The sequence below is a fragment of the Zingiber officinale genome, chromosome 9A, assembly GCF_018446385.1.
Source record: "Zingiber officinale cultivar Zhangliang chromosome 9A, Zo_v1.1, whole genome shotgun sequence".
In the NCBI taxonomy this organism is placed as follows: domain Eukaryota; kingdom Viridiplantae; phylum Streptophyta; class Magnoliopsida; order Zingiberales; family Zingiberaceae; genus Zingiber; species Zingiber officinale.
Window position 1 is genome coordinate 136,723,795 of NC_056002.1, and position 21,365 is coordinate 136,745,159.

A 21,365-nucleotide genomic window follows, 5' to 3' on the forward strand; every position below is an offset into this window, starting at 1 on the left:
ATACATAAAGTTTACACGTGTTTATAATATCAATAAGTGTTAATATTTTGATGTACATATTTATTTTAGAAATAAAATTTACATTTATCAATAAAAAAATGTCAAGTTCTAAGGATGCGTGATGTGTTACAAATTATATTTTAGAGTAACACAAAATGTTGAAGCTAGCAACTCAAAATGTTGATGGTCTCTTCAAATTTAATTGCAAGTTGATTTGAACTTGACATAGAACTAAATAGAAATCTACTTGGGGTCATAAATTTGAGATACTATGAACTTTACTAGGTTTCTAACATCAACCCAAGTCATAACATAGGTTTTCAACTCAAGCAATATTAAAATCATAATTTTAAAAGTCATAGAATTGATTTATAAATCAAGTTTTACTTTGAAGATAACCAAAGGGCTACAATTAGGGTTGTAAATGAATTAAACGTCTGTGAACAAGTTTGATGTTCAGCTTGGTAATAGTTTGTTTATGTTCATTCAATATACACTTGATCAATTAAATAAACAAGCTTGAATATATGTGTTCGTGAACAATGCTCATGAATAATGTTGGTGAACAATGTTGGTGAACAATATTCGTGAAGAACATTTATGAATAATATTCATAAACTATGTTCATTAATAAAACTTTTATCAACATGCTAAATAAATAAAAGAAACTTTTAAAATGAATAAATAAGTTTAAATTATCAAATTCAATAATTAATCAAACAAACAAAAGTTTTAAATAATTAAATAAGCTTGACTTGATAGCTCAATAGTATTTGAATGAACCAAGCTCAAGTCAAGTTTGAACCAAGCTCAAGCAAAATTTTAAAACTAAATTAAGTCAAACTTAAACAATCATTTCAATGACTTAGTTCATTTTAGGTTTGATTTAGCTTGGCTTGGTTTAGTTAGCTTATTAAATAAGCTTAAACACCCCAAAATGTGACTCAGCTTGACTTGTTTACCACCCTAGCTATGATTTAGAGGGCGAGAGATATTTTGAGAATTTTTGACAATATATCAAAACTATAAATGATAAAATGGTAGTTTAGAAACTTAAGAGGGCCTTTATGAAAAACTGTAAACTATGAGGTTGAAAAGAATTTTTTTTTTAAGTCATTTTTTATGATTAGACACCTACCCGTGGTTTGGATGGGGGGAGTGAAAGTTTATTACCGAAAGGGGAAGGTAAGGGAAGTAAAATTTTTATATTATTCTTATTTGAGAGGGAGGGAAGATTTATTATCGTAACATGTATTGTTGCGTTTGGAAGGAAAGTAAAGGTAACGAAGGTTAATATATAAAGTTACAAAATTATCCTCCCTTTTGGTAAAGACTTATGCATTCAAGAACGTCACCTAGTGCATCTTAAATACATTTATTGGTTAAGATTTATGCGTTCAAGTAATTATAGCTCATTTGTTAAAGACGATATCGACATCGGCGTCGAAGTCGGTGTCAACATCGAAGTTAGCGTCGTCGTCGGTGTTGACGTCAAAGTAGATGAAGTGCGAGCATCAAAATCGACGTGAACGTCGATAAAGTGCGAGTGTCAGACGATGCGAGTCGGACGATGCGAATATTTTTTGTCGCACCAGAAAGAATAACTATAATAATAATTTTTAGAATTAATATAATAAAATAAAAATAAAATTAGAATACAAATTTTTTCAATTCCCTTTATCTTTTTTATATCCCAAATCGAGATATAAAAAATTCTTTTGGTAAGAATGGTTAAAACTTACCCACCCTTACTTTCCAGAGCTCACTTCCCCCAAAGGATTTCCCTTCTTCTTCCCTACCTCCCCTTCCCTCACCTCCTCCCAAACATTTGGCCAGTTGCCGAAATACACCGTGGTCCAAATAGATCGACAGAATCGAAGGGGAGAAGGGGAAGGAGATCGGCGAATGGCCTCGCCCTGGAGGCCTATCCGAGTTTGGTCTCCCCTGCTGGGTTTAGGGTTTGTCGTTGCTCTAATCGCCTTTGCGCTACAACTCTCCTCGAGGAGACATCTCGCACAGGTTCCTCTCTTTTCTTTCTTTCCTACTCTCGTCTCTATTTCCATCTCTTTCGAGCAAGCTCTGTCCTCGTCATATCCAGTTTCTGATTATTCTCCGTTGAATTACGGTGTCCAATACCATGCTTATTGTTAACTTTTCTTTTGAACTTTGGTGGACAGAGATTGTGGACTTTCGAGGAATTGGCTTTGTACAACGGGACGGATGAAAGACTCCCAATACTGCTTGGCATTCTCGGGTATGGCCTTATGGCGATCTTTGTTGGATTTTTCTAAAATGTGGTTTTGGTCTTTGCTATGTAAAGAGATTCATTATTATTTTTATTATTTTGATTGCAGATCAGTGTTCGATGTGACAAAAGGGAAAACACATTATGGTCCCGGCGGAGGGTACCATCACTTTGCAGGAAGGTGCGTTCGTTCATTCTATATCTACAATGGTATTCTAAAGCTTGCCAACTTGTGCTAGTCTATGCTCATTCAAGTGTTCATGTAATAATACCATTTTTTTTTTTGCACCATGGATTCTAATAAATAAAATCGAAAAATATACAATGATAAAATGACAGTTAGGTCTAACTCTATTATTTGAATTTAATTTGCATAGATTATATTACCATACATAGAACAAATATTTATTAATTTAATAAAATTTCAGAAGTGTGCAGTGTTGTTCCAAAGAGTGGTTTCTGCTCCTTGTGTGTCAGTCTAACAAAGACTCAACTTCCCAAGAATAGGATCAGGTGTTCATGGGAGATTGACATAGTTTTAATTTCAAATAATTATTTGTAATAATAATTTTAATAGTTTACGTTAATAATTATACAATACTACAAATTACTGCTGCAGCTGGGCTTTGAAAGACCTTAAACATTTACATTGGAAAAAATAAAAATCCATTGAAGTGATTAATATTTCCCACATTGGATATTGAACCTTGCACATTGAAAAACTTTGTGATGTTATCCTTTAATGTCCACAAGGTTCTATAATTATAATTTATTTTAAACATATTTAATAATCACAAATTGAAAATAAATAAATATAAAACATTAAAAGAAGATAAATAATATTGTGCTGCTCTACCGGTCCATCTGTGCATCATAAAGCCACTTAAACTTCAATTAGTGGAATACTTTTCTTTTAAAGGAACAAAGTGAATAAGGTACATTGCATGTTTTTGGACTGTTGCCAATTAAAACACAAACAATGTTAAATTATGTATCATGAAGTAGCATATTATTTTGGCTATAAGCTTGCATTGTTTCATAAAGTTTTCTGAAGTTCCCTCATTTCTCCTAGCCATAATTGTCTATGCATAACTCCATTAGGTAAGCCTCCAGGGATTTGGGTAGAGTCGCATCTCATAATAACTACCATATAGGGTCTCTTTTGGAGCAATATTCTTCCTAAACCACTACATAGAAGCAATAATATTATTGCCATAGGAATAAAATCAGAGCACAGCATTTATAATAAGCACAAAATTCCTTCAAATTTAGACAATTTACTATTGATTTGTTATTACATATCAAACTTCCTCCTATCACAAATTTAGGTTCCCACCGCATATAGGCTCACTAGGGCTAACCATATTCCCCTCAATAAAAACACATTTTATATCATCCTAAATCAAATATATGCACAAATTATTTGACAACTTTGCATTGAGAAATAGTATAATTACATTTACATCAAGAATATTTTCTAGAATATTTGCATTACTAGTAGGTTAGGAGAACTAATTGATAGCATGTCATGATAAAATTTCCAGTAAAAAGGTCTATAACTACTTGAACACTACTTGCAAATCTCATGATCATTCTCACTGTCAGATTTGTGTCACAAAACACGACCATAACAAGTTAGGACACCAGTGGAGCATATAATTGATCTTGAAATTTTTTCTCTTCCAAATATAGAACCCCTACATTTCAAAGATCTAATTCATAGCATGTTAAAATTAAGGCATTCCCTATTATGGGCTATAAGTTAACAACATTCGTTATAACTAATATTTTAGCCGTATGCAAGTTAAGGTTATTATGACAAGCTCATTGCCGTCGCTATCTAAGTATTTAAATAAAAGTAGCGTATCGACATCTTGTTGAAGCCATAATACAAGACGACAATTTCAGTAACCCCAAACATTTATAAATTACTTTTCTAGCAGAGGATTTTGCAGAAGTTGCGATGCTTTCTTAAGATCACAAGCAAAACTCATATACTAAAGTTATTGAAACCAACTCATGAAACTGAAGATTAGACAAGCTCATCTACAGATCACTTTCATAAAAAAAATACTAGATGGCAAATGGAACTAGCTTGGTATAATAGTTCTGACTTCTGTAAAATAATATTAAAGGGATAATAATGATTTTGGTACCCAAATTTTTGTTGGTACCCAAATTCAAACTTGATTAAACACGCTACCATAACTCAATTTATTACACTCTTGATTATGATTTCGTCTACTTGAACTGTCCTTGTTTATGTAAATGGGTATCAAAATCTGCCGGTGCCCATGATTTTTAGCAAATCCAAACCTTATTAGTAGATGCTAGGACCCAACTTAAATTGATCATGTACTTAAAACTTCCTTATTATTTGGTATCCATTGCCATCTTATTGATATCATAGATGAACAGTTGAGAAGAAAGTATGCTAATTATAAAATTATCAGTCAATTAAGTTTGGTTTTATCTCACATGACCCTGGAAGCTACTAAGAAGTTTGAATCGAAACAATAGTAATTAAAGATCAAACATATGGTGCTAACTTCCACATTGAGATTCTTTTTCTCTGCTCCGTCTTGTATGACTAAAGTTCAAATCCATCATCTCACTGAAAAGTAATGTGACATTTCAAAACAATATGACTGTTATTTTACATAATACTTGCTAGAATCGAGTAAAAATGAACACAGTTGTTGCTGCAGATTTTATTTTCCATAAATCACAACAACTAAAGGCTCTCATGTTTCCATGCTAGTGCATAAAGCAAAGATCATATCAATTAGTTTGCTTTCTATATCATTAGTACATAAGGACTAAAATCTGTTAGATTACAGAAATTTTTTGAGGGGAATAGGCGAAATGAATAGATAAGATTGTTTCTAATTTGATAAATAATAACCTATGAAACATGGAACCAACATAATAATATAAGCACATAATTTTTTGAATACCAATTATGATATCAAAATATAAGAAGAATATCATTTATCAACAAACAAATCAAAACAAATTCTTGTGACTGAGACTCAGAACTTCTTAGGAATCATACCCAATTTAAAGGCATATACTAGTGTGAACAAAGTACCAAGAAGATGGAATTAAGGTATACCAACTTCAGTAAGTTGTAATGGCTGTTAATTTAACTAATCATAATGCATTAAACTTTTCAATTCGACCAAAGAAGTCTATAATATTACCATCATATTCTTATAAACGCTACCAGAGTTAAAATTACCACTATCTTAGTCTACATTATTTTTCCTAAAAAATGATAACTGAAAAATACCTTAGTGTCTCACTAACAATTATATAGATGTTTCTCAAATTTGTACAATACAATATATATTGTTTGCCTAAGCCATGAAAAATTAGGATGGGATCAGCAAGACTTATGAAATCTGTAGCAAAATTTGGAAAGATATGTAGCTGGGAAGTACATTTTTGTAAAAATAATTCCTACAAAATAATATGGATAGGAAAATGTCTTTCGCAAACAAAGAGGAGCTTAGCTAAGCAACATAGTAGTAGGTTAAGTTACATGAAAGCATCTAAGTCCTTGTAAATCCCCAGTACTTGCAAAGTTTCTGTTTAATTTACCTAATTTAAGAGACTTGCCTGCCTTTGCAAATTTCATGGTAGTAATAGAAAACACAAATACTAACGTAGGTTGATATGATTATCACTTAGGAAATTTCCTTGTGTCTCTCATGCCACACAATGTAAAACAGGAATGTGGATTAAGCAGGATCAAGCAAGAATGTTAGTGTTGTAAAATGGTTAGACATGTTTTGTGAAATAACCATTAAATATTTGCATTAATCTGTGCTATCATATATCTAAGTACGAAGATCACATTATTTATACATGAGAAATCCAACATATTCATAATGTTAGAATGTTCACATGAGGAGATTAGGGAACTAATTTGGATTATTTAATCTTTTTTGAAATTTATAAAAATAAAATAATCCTGGTACAGAACCTTATAGTTAAAAATCTATAAATCATTTTCCCCACATAGACTCACATTACCATATATCCTTCACTACTAAATATACACAAAGTAGATATACAATGATAAAATGACAGAGTTAGAACAATAATACCTAGTTTAACTTAATCATAAAATTTGACCTGCCCAACATATGGAACAAAAATTATGGTTTTATGATACTATTTCTGCCTCTTATGTGCTAGTTCAGAAAAAAAAAAAACTCAAGTAACCAATGATACTAACGTAGAGTTTGCCCATATGGGCACGACCATGAGGCGCTGATAGACTCGGTATTAGTTTGAATGGTAAACTCAAATAATAATATTATAAGCAATCGTTTATAATCACAATTTTAATAACTTACTCTTAATAAATTTACAATTATCTCACAGTCAGTTGCATGGAATGTATGGCCAACCTGTTGCTGTCAAAGAGAGCATATTAATAGAAGTTTAAGAGAAGAATAGCTTGCCAATACCCCTTCTCGATGCTACCTGAGAGGCCCTTTAAAGACATCAAAGTAAATATGTTGGGTTAAGTAACCAAACCCATTAAAGTGATTAAATATTCGTAAATTTACAAATTGAAGCTAGCACAATATTTAGTCCAGTAAAAGCTTTGTGATCTACTCAATGTTTACAAATTTTTTATACTTAGTATTTATTTTAAATTTCTCTATTATTAAGATATTTAATCACGGCTATATGTTGCTTATTTTGAGATAGATATAGTATTTTCTTGAGGATATCTAATACATGTTAGTTACATGAAAATCAAGTACTTTATGACTGCTAGACACTATAAAGAAGAAAAGTACTCTCAATTTTTATGCTTGGGAACATGCCACTTGGATGGAGTAAGCAATATTAAGGATGGATGATTATACTGATGGTTCCATTTAGGCATCCAATTTTACTGTTCCAATTTTGTGATATTATTTGTTGTGTTATCATTTGATGCTAAATGAACCTTTTGAATTGATATCAGAGATGCATCACGAGCCTTTGTATCTGGAAATTTTACAGGTAAAATTTCACTTGCAATACACTTTTATGTTCCTCTCATTTTTCCTCCCCTCTATGTATCCTGCATAGGAAATAAGTGGTGTGCAATTCTTGTAATGATGCAAGAAATAAGTAAACCTTTCTTATTTTTAGGGTGTAAGAATTGCTTCATATATATTAACTTTATATTTCCTAAAGGTCTAATTATACTCGCATAAAAGAGGTGATCCCAAGAGCGTGGCGCAAGCGCCATGACAAGAGGACACAAACAAGTAAGGTGTTCACCTGAGTGCTCTCGAGAGGGAGTTTAGATGTTGGCTAGACCCAAACTTTGAGAACTCAGTCCACATGAGCCAAGTACTATAGAGGTTTCGGACCCGAAGGTCTCGGCCAGCCACAAAGGTCCTGACCTTTGGGTTCTTGGCTCCAAGGGTCTTAGACCCAAAGGTCTCAAGCCTCTAGAGGCCTCAGACTTGAGGATCTCAGCTTGCTATAAATGTCCTAGACCCTAAGATCTCGACCTCTGAGGTCTTGAGCCTGAAGGACTCGACTACCCTGAATAAGCTGATTGGGAGATGCCCCACTATTCAGTAATAGACTCAACTTTGCCTCTATGCAAGCTAATCCTAAGTTGAGTTGTGTAAGAAACCGTCGTACCATATCTCCAAGAGAATATGTCTCTATTGCCGACGGGGTCGGGATAGGATTTTCTAAAGTGATAAGATGATACCATGGGTGTGGTACTTGCTTCGACAGAGGGGGGATTGGATTCTCCTTCTAGGGATAAGGCAAAGAAAATACTTTAAATAGAATGGGCTAATATCTAAGGTTAATTGGCCCCTCGGATTTCGTACTCCCATGCTAGCCTTGTTGTTCCTTCGAATTGAAGTTGCCACGTTTTCTTAGCAGCATCAATTGGCGTTGTCCGTGAGAACAAGGGGCTGAGACGTTGAGATGGAAAATTCGGGAAGTAATCCTGAAGATCCAAAAATTTCATCTAGCAACACCTCCTGTCGCCCCTAAGGTAGCTGCGCTCCCGCTGATGGTGGAGTAGCTAGGCCATATAGTCTCGGTAATAGTAGAGGTCTTGAGAAGACATTCCCAACAAGCCCTAGCACCTGCAGAGGTCCAGGAGCTAGGGCTTCGAAGGCAGGGTTCGAACAACCTTGTGATTCGAAATCCATTAGTGTTATTGGATGCTCAAGAGGAGGCAAATTGTCGATCTAGCATTTGGGAGAGGCAAACCCAACACACACAAAGATATCCCATTCTCGGTGGACGTATTGGCTGACGAACTACCGATAAATTTTCGGACTTTGCAAATAGGAGAGTATGATGGTTCACAGATATGGAGGAACACCTGTGCCAGTTTGAAAATGCCGCCTTCCTTCATCAAGACATGGATGGAGTTAAGTGTCATGTCTTTCTGACTACCCAATAAAATTGACTCAAAGATTTCAATTAACTAAAATCGGGAGTCATTTGTTCCTTTGAAGACTTTAGTGCTGCCATCAGTTAGCATTTTGTTAGTAGCAAAAGGTATCAAAAGACCCCACCTAGAATATTCAGCCTGAAAAAGCACGACCAACAACCTGTAAAGTCGATCTAGCATTTGGGAGAGGCAAACCCAACACACAAAGATATCCCATTCTCGGTGGATGTATTGGCTGACGAACTACCGATAAATTTTTGGCCATTGCAAATAGGAGAGTATGATGATCCGTAGATTTGGAGGACCACCTGTGGTAGTTTGAAAACGCCGCCTTCCTCCATCAAGACATGGATGGAGTTAAGTGCCACGTCTTTCTGACTACCCTAGCAGAATTGACTCAAAGATGGTTCAATCAGCTGAAGTCGGGAGTCATTCGTTCCTTTGAAGACTTCAATGCCGCCATCTGTTAGCATTTTGCCAATAGCAAAAGGTATCAAAAGACCTTACCTAGCCTATTCAGCCTGAAGCACCAAGACCAGCAACTTTGAGGGAGTATATCCGGTGTTTCACACAAGCTGCCTTGGAGGTGACTAGTGTGGTGGCATGCTTCTTGAAAGACCTCAAGTCCCCTTTTTTGTTCTTTTCCCCTCTTTTTTCCGCTGTCAGTGGAGTATGAAGAATAAGTACTATAGTTCGGTCCTTTAGTGTGACTCTTTTCCTTCATAATAATAATAATTATTAATAAAGCAATGAGCATGACGTAACATGCCTAGTACTCTACATATGCCCTTCCTCGCCCAAAAATAGGCCGGTCTCGGGTTGAGTATACATCTCTCCCTTCCGGATAAGGGATCAACTTGGCCTTCCTTGCCTAGACCTAGGCCACGTCTCGAGTCGAGTATACATCTCTCCCTTCTGGAGAAGGGATCGACTTGGCCTTTCTCGCCCAGACTTAGCTATGTCTTGAGTAAGTATACCTCTCTCACTTCCGGATAAGGGATTGAATCAACCTTCCTCGCCTAGACTTAGGCTAGGTCTCAGGTCGAGCATACATCTCTCTCTTATAGAGAAGGGATCGACTTGACCTTCCTTGCCCAGACCTAGGCCATGTCTTAGGTCAAGTATACATCTTTCCCTTCTGAATAAGGGATTGACTTGGCCATCCTTGCCCAAACTTAGGCCAAGTCTCAGGTCGAGTATACATCTCTCCTTTCTGGATAAGGGATCAACTCGACCTTCCTCGCCTAGACCTAGGTTAGATCTTGGGTTGAGTATACATTTGTCCGTTCTGGATAAGGGATTGACTCAGCCTTACTCACCTAGACCTAGGCTAGGTCTCAGGTCGAGTGTACATCTCTCCCTTCTGGACAAGGGGTTGACCTACTTTCTTCACCCATGCCTTGGCTAGGTCCCAAGTCGAGTATATATCTCTCCCTTCGAGATAAGGGATCGACTCAGCTTCCCCTAAACCGATTTAAGACAAGTCTTAGACTTAGATTTGAGAGAAGCCTCTATTTTAAGCCTTTCTTGCTTAGTAAAGAACCTTAGGCAGTTTACGACTAACCATATAAGAAAAAAAAAGAGACACCAACAAATAGATGTAAAAGCAGTCAAATTTAGCATTTAGATGATATTGTGGAACAATAAAGTTTAGCACTAGAACTTAAGTTCCAACAGTTAGTTATTAAGTAGGAGGGGAAGATGATTGCGAGTCAAAGAGCTCTCGGGGGATGGTGTCTAGCTCCTTGTAGAGGTGTAGGAAGTTATTCGAAGCACTGATAGGAGGGTAGCTTTGTGCTCAGAATTATTCCACCGTGCCGAAGCCTTGTTTGAAGAAGAGGGTTGCTCGAGCTCCATGTATGTCGTTGATTTCTTGGGAAGCCATAAAAATTGACTTATTGTCCTCCAATTTGTCGTCTTGCCCAGCTTGATACGTAGCCATTTCGGCGCGGAGGCCGTCCACCTCGGCTAAGAGGCGAGCTTGTCCCTCAATGGCTGATTGATCTGTGGCATGTTAGGCAACTTCTGTAGACTCTAAGGCCAGCTTGAGTTGGGAGAGCTCCTCGGATAATTGCTTCACCTCTAATTGGGCTTCGCAGACCTCACCCTCTAGACAATTGGCTTGAGTCCCCTGCTGGGCTTCTTGAGCGAGACGCCCTCAGTGAGCTTCATGTAAGCGAGGCAGTTGGGATGCTAATTCTTTGTGGCGGGTCCGTACTTGTGGAAAAACCAAAGGTAAGGAAAAACAAAAACTAAGCTAAGGCATAACTCGTAGAAAGTTACTTGTACAAGTGATAACCGTATTATCGTGCTACAGTTACAATGTCTCACGAAGAACACGATGATGGGTGTTAATATCTAGACAAAGGTTTCATGGGGGTTTGATTTTTAATTAAGCACTAACAAGAAACTAACCTACGATTGCAACGAAATCAATAGAGAATTGCATCACAATTAACATACAAGATCAATTAACTTGAAACACATAAAGAAAACAATGGAGGAATTTAAACAAGAGAAAATTGCATGACTAAACTAAGTACCGAAACTTTAAAGCTCAATGTAAGAGACATTTCGACAACCACAATGTAAGCAAGTAAATGAAGCTAAGTACCGAAACTTGATTGTAAACAAACAAACTTGATGCAGGAAATTCTAATAACAAACTCAAACAATTAACAAGAACAACTAAGAGCTAAGGTTGATTTAAAGGTTGAATCATGGCTTGCAGAAGAAGGATCTCATGGGGTGCATTGGAAGAGATTGGAACCCTAAATCTCTCCGTTGTTGAGATGACGGTGGAATGAACCAAGCTTCGAGACCTCGGAGCTTGTGGATGAAGAGGAGCTTCTCGCAACCGGGTTGAGCTCATGGACGAAGGCGGAGGCGTGATGGACTCTCTTCTTCCAATTGGAGGGAGAGAGATGGTCGCTAGAGCTACGGATGAAGATCGCCGGTTGTTCTTGGATGATGGTGGAATGAGGTGGAGATGGTGTTCGTTCTATTGAGGGGATGAGGAGAATTGTGATCTCAATGAGGAAAGCCATGTGAGATGGAGAGAATGATGCGTGAGATGGGGGATGTGGATTTCTCCCTTTGGTGAATTGGATTTGCATCCTACTTGAACCAGCTTTGTTTCTTGTTGACCCAACCCTTCAATTGAACCAAGGTGAATGTGAACCATTGATTGCTTGAGCCATTGAGGGCTGAGGAGGTGAACCAACTTCAGTAGATGAACCACCTCTCCTCAACTCTAGCATTGGTTTCAATTGGTTCAGTTCGACTCGAATCCATGGCTCATCTTGATTTCTTACAAAATCACATTCACATTTTTAGGCATAATGCCATAAATGTAGGAAAAATCACATTGAAGCTCAAAATAGATCCAAACTCATAAAATATGTTATGTAGAAGAATTTAAGTACACGAGAGAATTAAAACATCAAGCATAAGAGCTAAAATAATATGTCAAAATATTAGTTATCAACAAGTCGAGTCGTTGTATCCTCCAGAAGAACATGCAAAGACATCTATTGCACGAAAGTCTATTCCTTAATGGTGAGGCTAGCTAGTGAAGGGCTTCGATGTGGGGTCGAGGGAGTTTAAGTTGAAGAAGCTGACATGGATGTGGGATTCACTTTGCGGGTTGAGTTGGGAGAATATGGAGGTGGCATGTGCTCAACGGGTGATGGCTGAGCCCTAGTAGAGGTGGGGGAGCCTCGGGAGGCATCTTGGCTAGGAGGAGAGTGGGCGAGCCGAGTCCTCTTCCATCACAGTGGGGTGTCCTATGGCTCACAAGATGAGATATCTTGGGCACTAGAGCAGCCGATGGGGAGTCAGAGCCATTGGTTCTTGGGTCGATCTAGAAGACTGAGCCAACCTCTTCGTTGTAGAAGACATCAACATCTTTTCAGCTCTCAAAAAGAGAAAGGGTGAGAAAAAGAAAAGAGAAGAGCAATATAGGGACAAGGGGAGAAGATCAGGATAAAACGCTAAAAAAATAGGATGAAGGGCTAAGGGTCGAGACTGATACTTAGAAGTAGTAGCCGATCAGTCTCTATTGGACTTTAAAAAAATAGGATGAAGGGCTAAGGGCCGAGATTGATACTTAGAAGTAGTAGCTGATCAGTCTCTATTGGACTTAGCTCGAAGTAGAACGATGCGTCTTCGCTTATTAGAGAGGTGACATCGTAGGACCTTGGAGGGCCCGACTTACTTGGTCAAAGGCTAGGTAATCAGGAAGAGAAGGAAGGTTTGGCTGCTAGGTAATTCAAAAGTCAAAGGGAACAAGAGGACAAATGAGGTAAAACTCTTTCCAATACTTATGGGAAGTCGGATACCCTCCTATGAATTGGATACTCGGGTGCGTGGCGAAAATGAAGATATTAGCTTCACCCAGATGAGGATAGAAGAAATAATGGAAAATGGAAAACGTAAGAAGAAGATGGAAGTGGCAGAACACAATTACTACACACAAAAGGCAGAAAGAGTTAGGGGCCAGTTGACCGAGTGGTATCCCGAAGTAAGCCGACACCTCTTGAAAGAAGTTGGGAATGGGAAAACGAATCCCTCCTAGTAGCTGTCCATGAAAAAATGTGACAATCATGAGTGGGAAGATGAGGTCTACCAGTACGGTGGGACACAATGACTTGAAAACCATCAGGAATTTTGTAGCTTGGTTTGAGAGCCGAGGTTTGGATCTTAGTACACTTGGTCTGGGTTACCTCGAATTAGGAAGAGGAAGACTCAGCTTCACTAAGTCCTTCCCCCGACACCCTAAAACATCCCCCTAGTGATGATATTGAGAAACAATAATTAGGGTTAAGAGTCCATGTACCTCGATAACCAGTTGTGCGTGATTTTCAACCCGTATGTGATTTTGTAGTTGTTTGATGAGATTGCAGCAGGCTAGATTAGCAACAAATTCAGTAGTAATGGCGATGTGACCCTTCGGGCAGGAAAAAAGGGCGGGTCTCCCCAAACTCCTGCTCAAATTGGTTTTGACTCGGGTCATGCTGGATTAGGAGAGATCAGATGCTAGCTAGACTGGGGGTTGTAGTCATTTGGAGAACCTTGTCCGCATGAGCAAGTGTCATTAGAGGTCTCGGACCGAAGGTCTCGACCAGCCACGGAGATCTTGACCTTGGGGGTCTTGGATCAGTCTTGGACCTTAAGGTCTTGGCCCTAGAGTTCTCCGACCTAAGGATCTCAGCCTACCATAAAGGTCTCGGACCGGAAGATCTCAATCTCTGAGGTCCCAGGCTTGAATTTCTCGGCTACCTTGAATAGGTCGATCAAGAGATGACCCACTATTAGGTACAAGCACGCATAATAGGCCCAACTTTGCCTTTGTGCAAGCCTGTCCCAAGTCGAGCTACATAAGAAACTGTCATACCATATCCCTAAGAGAATATGTCTTCGTTACTGACTTGGTCGGGATAGGATTTTCTCAGCTGATAAGATCATACCATGAGCGTGGTATCCGCTTCTGACTGGATTGGGGATTGGATCCTCATTCTGGGGACAAGGCAAAGAAAATATTTTAAATTGAATGGGCTAATATCCAAGGAGGGTAACTGGCCCCAGATTCCATACTCCCAAGCTACACCCTGTTGTTCCCTTGAATTGATGTTGCCATGTTTTCTTGGCAGTATCAAGAGGTGTTCTTGTGATGAAGAACAATAAACAAAGTTACCATTTATATTTTTCTAGGGTGTAGGAATTGCCGGTGACTCTAGTTTTATTTGAGTGGTCGCATATAGCTCATATAGACTAACCATCTCTGTCAGGTGTTGTACTTTTGTGATGGTTATTCATAAGAAGAATCTGTAAAAGGTATTGGGTTATCAATGTAATGGTAGTCTCACATTAATACTTATAGATTTAGAGGGTTATTGGGAGTCTATATCTCTCTATATAATTGTTATCTCATGATAAATGCAATATAATATTTTTCTATCCCAAAGTTCTACATGGTAACAAAAAGCCCTTTCTAAAGTTAAGGATTTCCAAAGAGTTATCCATCACTGTTTGTGTGAAAATTTACCATTTCACAAATCACTTTTATCATCTTTGTGAATCTTCTGATTCATCACTCTTGATTACCTCATGCAAACAGAGAATTATTAGGAGCACTGCCCAGATTTCCTGTACTTATCATCCTTATCCATGTGGCCTCATGTGACATCTAGCAATAGTGTTGATCAATCGACTTCCTTCGATGCAGAAAACTCTGACTCATGATTTCTTCCATGATGGACCTCTTTCGTCTGACAAATCCATTTTGTTTTTTTTTTTGAATTTTGGGGGCAATTTCAGTTATGCGATGGGGTCATGTATGGCTGAAACAATATCGGAACCTAGTGGAGAAGAGCACTGCCAGCATCTATTCTTGACTCAAATGCCCCCTTCACTCACTGTGTGGACCTCAAGTGGACATGAACACCTTAATTATTAACCTCTACTCCCAATCGACAATTTGCCAATAATCACTCCGGATGCGAGCATTGCCATTACTAACCACTGCTCGTGATTGGAGGAACAACCAACAATCACACCTCATGCAGATATGAACATTACTACTACTAGCCTTTGCACATGATTTGCCAGTCTAGCAATGATCGCACGTCAAGTGGATGTAAGTACCCGGACTACCAGCCTCCACTTGCAACATTACTACCAGTCTTTATGCTCTGTCAAGCATCAACAATTTCTGGAATTTTACTAATTAAAAGTGATTTTTTACTGCATGCTTCAATAACTAATTTTTGTTTTGCCTTAATTTGAGTATTAAGTTTCTCATTTTCTTGGTGTGTATAGCTTATGTTTTGCTTATAATAGGTTCTCTGGATATGTAACAAGCTTGACATAGATAATATTTATGCTTTATCTTCAAGGGAAGTGGTTAAAGGTATTGAGTTGGTGGTTTTAGTCCCAAAGTAGTAGTTCTAGTGATCGAGATTTATCATGAGTAAATATATGTAATAATTATCTCATAATGAATGTGATGCACCTCAAATTCTAGTATTTGTTGAGTGATTCTTGAAAGCTTTTTATTATCCTTATGTTTTCTTGAACTCGAATTTATATACCATAAATTTTAATGAGTTTTTCTGCAAGGTTTCATAAAGGAACAAAATTATCAATATTTTATCCTAGACTGAGTTTTATTTTAATAGACTTTTTAGTAGTTTCCTATCCTAGAAAAAATTTAGTCATTTAAAAATGCTCTATATTTTAGCTGATAAGTTGTTACTCCGTGTGGTGTCATTTATAGGTGATGGATTAACAGATTCATTGAATGGTCTCTCTACTATGGAGGTAAGAATAGTAGAATGTCAATTGCGATCATCTATGTATTTACATATTGTAGAGAAGAAACAGGAGATTATCTCATTGGCTTTTCATGTGTATCAAGTAATAAAAAACCGGTAGTAGTGAGTGTACTTTCTTTGAACTGGTGACAAACATATATACATAGTTATTTTTTCATGTAAAGTTTGATCAGTTACATCAGAACAGGGCTATGCCCATGAACCTATGTTGGCATGAAGGCTGCATAATGTGTTATGCACTTTGAAGTTTGAACTATCTTTTCTTCACCAATTTCCTTTAGTTTCTTGCTCCAAACACATTTCTTGTTTTCATTGACTACTGATGAAAGAAAATTCTGTTTGTGTGAGAGTTGTATAGCTGAAATATTGCATCCTGCACTTGTATGTGAGCTTTGTCAGTTTAAATCTAGGGACTATCTGAATGCCTTTTCTTGGTTGCATTCCATGTTTGTTAATAAATATGTAGCAAGAGAATAATCAGCTATGTCGTCGCTCAAACTGCAGAAAAGAAAAACACAGGCTCTGTTCTAGAAAAATTTCTCAAGGAATTAATAAAAACATACAAGCATTGAAATAAAAGAACTTTTAATAGAATTAAGTAAACAGTAGACAAACTAGGGGTGAGCAGTCAATCCGTCAAACCGACCAACCCGCTTATACCGATCCGAATCGAACCGAAAAAAAATAATCCGCCGGATATAGGGTCGGATGTAGGGTCCTAATATTGCATTATCTGATCTAGTAGGGCCGGATAGTGTTTTATCCCAATAACCGAACCAACCCGATCCGATCACCCCTACTTGTAGCAACTAATGTTGATAAGCTGTTACACGTTGTAGTAACTACTGTCGATAAGCTGCTACACGTTGTAATAGTTATTTCCGATTAGCTGCTATAACGTGTAATGAGTAATGTTTATTATCATTTTAAAAAAATTTATTTTTTTTGTTATATTTATATTTATATTTTATATTTCATTGGATATAGGGTCGGATATCCAAATAACTGATAACCCGTCGGATATCTGAAACATAAGAACCGCCGGATATAGGGCCGGATGTAGGTCCCGATTTTGCATTATCTGATCTAGTAGGGCCGGATAGTTTTTTACCCCAATAACCGAACCAACCCGATCCGTGATCACCCCTAAGACAAACTAAAGAAGAGAGCCATGAAAAATACAAAGGATTTAGAGTAAAAGATCTTTGATGAAAAAAAAACTATACAAGGAGACAAATTTCAAAGTTTGTGGAAGAGTTCGTTTCTATGGTTTTCTACAAGCTCCTGCATTAGCCAACTAGATTTATTTAATTTTCCAATTTGTTTGCTCCCTCTGTCCCTCTTATTTCTACTTGAAAATATAAAGTACAAGTGCTTGCTAGTTTCTGATTTTTTTTTTAAAATTTTCTACATGTTTTGAAGTTGGACATTCAGACCAAGAAAGCTTAATATTCTAATTGTTCTTTGTTTTATCGAAGAAAAATAAAAATGATCAGGCATAGTGCAAGACTCTATGTTTTAAGTACAATGACTCAAATTGTACTGTAGTCTCTAATTTCATGGACAATAAAACAACAACAACCATCCTACTAGATAAACCAACTAAATTACTTTTAACTCTAAATTAAGTTACTTTTCTTTAACCTTATCACGCTGTTTCTTTTGGGTTTTCTCGAATCATTCCCTTTCCTTTGTACTCTACATGTATTGTCCCTATAGTTATTAGGTTGCCATATTCTGTTATTCCGTGTTTTTTATTTAAATTTTACCTCAATGGAAATCAATCTAATTCGTATAAATTGTTCTCATCGTTTTGATGTAGGTGAAGAGTGTTGTTGACTGGAGAAAGTTTTACATGGAAAGATACATGTAAGATGCTCTATGTTCTATATTTTTGATAATGTCTAATATTTATTAATTTCTTCTGATGTTTATTTTATCGAAATATTCATGTTCATCTATTTATTCTATTAGGCCAAACAGGGAAAAGTAAAATCTAGTAACATATCATGTTAGGGGAAATACAAGGTAGTACAAGCTGTAGAGAATAAATACTAAGATAATAGGGGTGATAAGAATGATTCTAAATGGTTAGTGGCACAACAAAATAGATCAAAATAACAAAGCCTTTAGACTACTGCTGGTATGGGTTAGTTAGACTATCATAAGTTGAGCCTCATCTCACCTTAGTGCTACTTTGGCAATCAGAGGAATAGCATTCTTGGTGTAAGATCACCATGTGTTGCTAGGAGCCTAGTGAAGTTGTATGTGTACTATAGTGGTACATTGATCTGAAGAGTTACGTAATTTCATGAATCTCAAGGTGCACAATTATTATGCCAGGGAGAATCACCAATAAAAAAACTATTAGCTCAGGGATAATTCATATTCCACAGGATGACAATAGGATCCTAATGTAGTAAATTAATTTAGAATCTAGTTTAGGGTTGATTGTAAATCCATGTTTTGGACTTTTGAAAGCTGTAAGTTTTAAAAATTCTATTATATTTATCAGGGTAAATTAGACCTTATTTTTATGAGAGTTAATTAAGATGGGACCATTTGAATCTTCTATAAAAAGGCCCTATAAACCATTTGAATCTCCTTGTAAACTAACTTTTGGTTAAAAGTTTTGTTTCTGAATTTTGCTTTTGTGAAAACTTTGCTAGTGTTTGTACTCCTTTAATTTGGTAGCAGAACTAAATTTCTGATTTGATATTTGATTCTTTCAATGTTCTCTTGGTCTTTATTCTTGAACTCATCTAATGTGCTTCCTCCACTACCTCTTATTATTAGTCCAACAATGTTTTCGCTTTCTCTCTTTTGACCAGACCTCTTAAATAGTCTCGACCCATCACCTTTCTCAGACATCTCAAATGATCCACTACCCTTTCTAGGATCCCACTTTGATCCGTCGCACCTTCCTCCATAAAACAACATTTTCCTCCATAATTGTGCGTGCTTCTCTATCTACTTCATCACCCATGTTGTAACCCTTTACCACATCAATATCTTTTGTCAATTGTTATCCACCTCTACTGTCTCTTCTCACTGCTTGCGTTGATTATCTTTTTTGTTGTCTCTTCCTCTATGTGTAGCCGTTGAGCCTCCCATTGAGCCCAACTTGGCCTCATGATTGAGTGTTATCCGATCCTCTTATCCATGTCGCCCTCTTCTTGCTAATCCTTCCCTCCTAAAGATCTTGTTAGTCACACTCCTCTCTTCTAATGACTGACACCTCTACTTGTGGGCTTATGCGAGAGTAGCCTCACCTGTGGGCTTACAAGATTCTGCCACCTGCGCCATTCCATTGTTGCACCCTCTCACCCACTTTGCCCACTTGACTATGCAGCTCCTTCTATCCACACCCCACTCCTTCAACTGTCAGTGCACCTTAGCCTTTCACCTCCCTCTCTTGAGCTACCTCCATAATCACTGCCTCATGTCCCATCCCTCAACTTGCCAATCTTATTGGTGAACTAACCATGACGTTGCATAATCCAACCCTAGTCTTGATTTTGCGACTGAGTTTGACCCTTGTAGTGGATTAATATATATAAAAAAAGAGAAGGGCTATTATAATACGGTAAACCATAAAAGAGAGGGTTATATTAGCAACACTGCTGCTCCCTCTTGGATCTTACTTAAAAATTGAATTTGGTTCAAGGTTCGCATAAGGTAGAGTTGAGCCCCACTTGATCAAGATATCCACAGGATAAGCCGAATGATCAATTTAAACTCGCAACACCCCATTATACTGCTCCTCACTTTGAAAATTACTTGTTGAATTTGCTTGGCATAATCAATTATTTTCATTCATTCACATTCATTCATTCAACTTTCTAACAAATCATTTTTTTTTTGCAAAAGAATTCATCATCATCACTTGAGTGGCCTCCTACTTGTTTCCAAATTACTGTGTTTACCCATTTTATAATTTTCATTACTCATCGACTCTCATACCAGAACAAGGGGAATATTCCACATTGCATGCCCTCATCCTTGATATTCTGTCTTAATCTGCACTTGACAGATTCACTGGTCATTTAGTTGGCCGGTATTATGACAGCCAGGGGAAACCTACAAAATATCTGAAAGGTGTTGAGTCAAAGGCTAAGCGTGGGGCTCAGCTTTTAGAGAAGCAGAAGATTGAGGAAGATAAGATACCAAGCTGCAACTCGAAATGGAGTCAACAAGAGGGAGGCAAGGTATGAGCTTCATTGCTACTCATGTTTATCTCAGTGCTTCAGCAAAACGTCTTTTTAACCTGATCTGATGTGAAGCTTTGGTAGATTATATTCTCATTTGCTAATTTATCTGCAACTTGCTTCTTTTAGGTTTGGTGCGATAGTGGTTATCCAAGACTAGTAAAGAGACCTGGGGACATCGCCCTTACTGGAAAGATTAGCCAGCGTTGCGCTTGCTTTAAAGAAGAGGAGCTTGGACGACCAGGTCTGGAGGTATACAAGAACTGTGATTATCTGTCCCAGTCTTGCTCGGTTTAGTTCATTTACTGCAGATACTTTAAGAAGGTTTTGTTGTTGTGTACATTAATTATAATTTTTAATCAGATATTCTGAACCTATAGAAAACAAAAGGAAAGGAAACTATAATGTTTTCTCATAGATTAAGCATCAACTTCTCCCCAAAAAAATCTTTTGAAGTTATGGGCTATCTCATTAGGTATATATCAATCATTTTTAGATCGTCTCATCCGGCTTGTATGTTGTGAAATCTGTCCCCCTGCTACATGGAGGGAGTAAATTAGGAAACAAACCAAGCCAATCTCGTATGTGCCACATTGGTAGGTTTTGATTTGATTTTGACCAAATGGAAGCATTTTTAATCAAATTTAGATAATTTTATTGATAAATATTATTTTGATATGATAATTTTGATAAAATTAAAATTATTTTATCTTATATTATAAATACTTATTTTAACATATTATAACAGTTAGAAAAATTATAACTGTAATAACAATATTAGAATAAAGATATTTTTAGAATGAAAAAATATATTATGGTACTGTTTTTGATTTTTTTTTAAATTACTTTTTGCTGAAAATGATAATCAGAGGTGAACTTTTATTTTTTATCTAAAAATATATATTCTTTTTAATTGGCAGTTTCCTTTGACCAAAATATAGTCAGATTTTTTTTTTAAAAAAATATTCATTAAAGATAAAAATTAAAATAAATAAATAACATATTTAAAAATATTTTTAAAGAATTTAAATTTTGAGTTCTGTTTTATGTGAAAGTGCTTTATATGAAGTGAGAATTTTGTTCAAATTTGATGTAAGCAATATAGAAAAAAGTTTTTAAAAAATATTTAAATACTTTTTTTT

General features: G+C 36.7%; 1 protein-coding gene across 1 annotated transcript; it reads left to right on the top strand.

Annotated features, from left to right (window-relative positions):
- Positions 1-1,750: 1,750 nt before the first annotated feature.
- LOC122018968 (membrane-associated progesterone-binding protein 4) lies at positions 1,751-20,640 on the top strand. Its single transcript, XM_042576460.1, has 8 exons — positions 1,751-2,019; positions 2,178-2,254; positions 2,355-2,426; positions 7,233-7,270; positions 15,958-16,001; positions 17,838-17,884; positions 20,049-20,223; positions 20,353-20,640. Exons 1-8 carry the CDS (start codon positions 1,906-1,908, stop codon positions 20,518-20,520), a joined length of 735 nt encoding a protein of 244 aa, XP_042432394.1. The 5' UTR covers positions 1,751-1,905; the 3' UTR covers positions 20,521-20,640.
- The last annotated feature ends 725 nt before the right edge of the window (positions 20,641-21,365 follow it).

Coding starts and splice junctions, on each gene's coding strand:
- LOC122018968 (XM_042576460.1), top strand. CDS start 1,906: ATGGCCTCGCCCTGGAGGCCTATCCGAGTTTGGTCTCCCCTGCTGGGT. Junction 7,271..15,957: donor TGTATCTGGAAATTTTACAG/GTAAAATTTCAC, acceptor TGTCATTTATAG/GTGATGGATTAACAGATTCA. Junction 16,002..17,837: donor ATGGTCTCTCTACTATGGAG/GTAAGAATAGTA, acceptor GTTTTGATGTAG/GTGAAGAGTGTTGTTGACTG.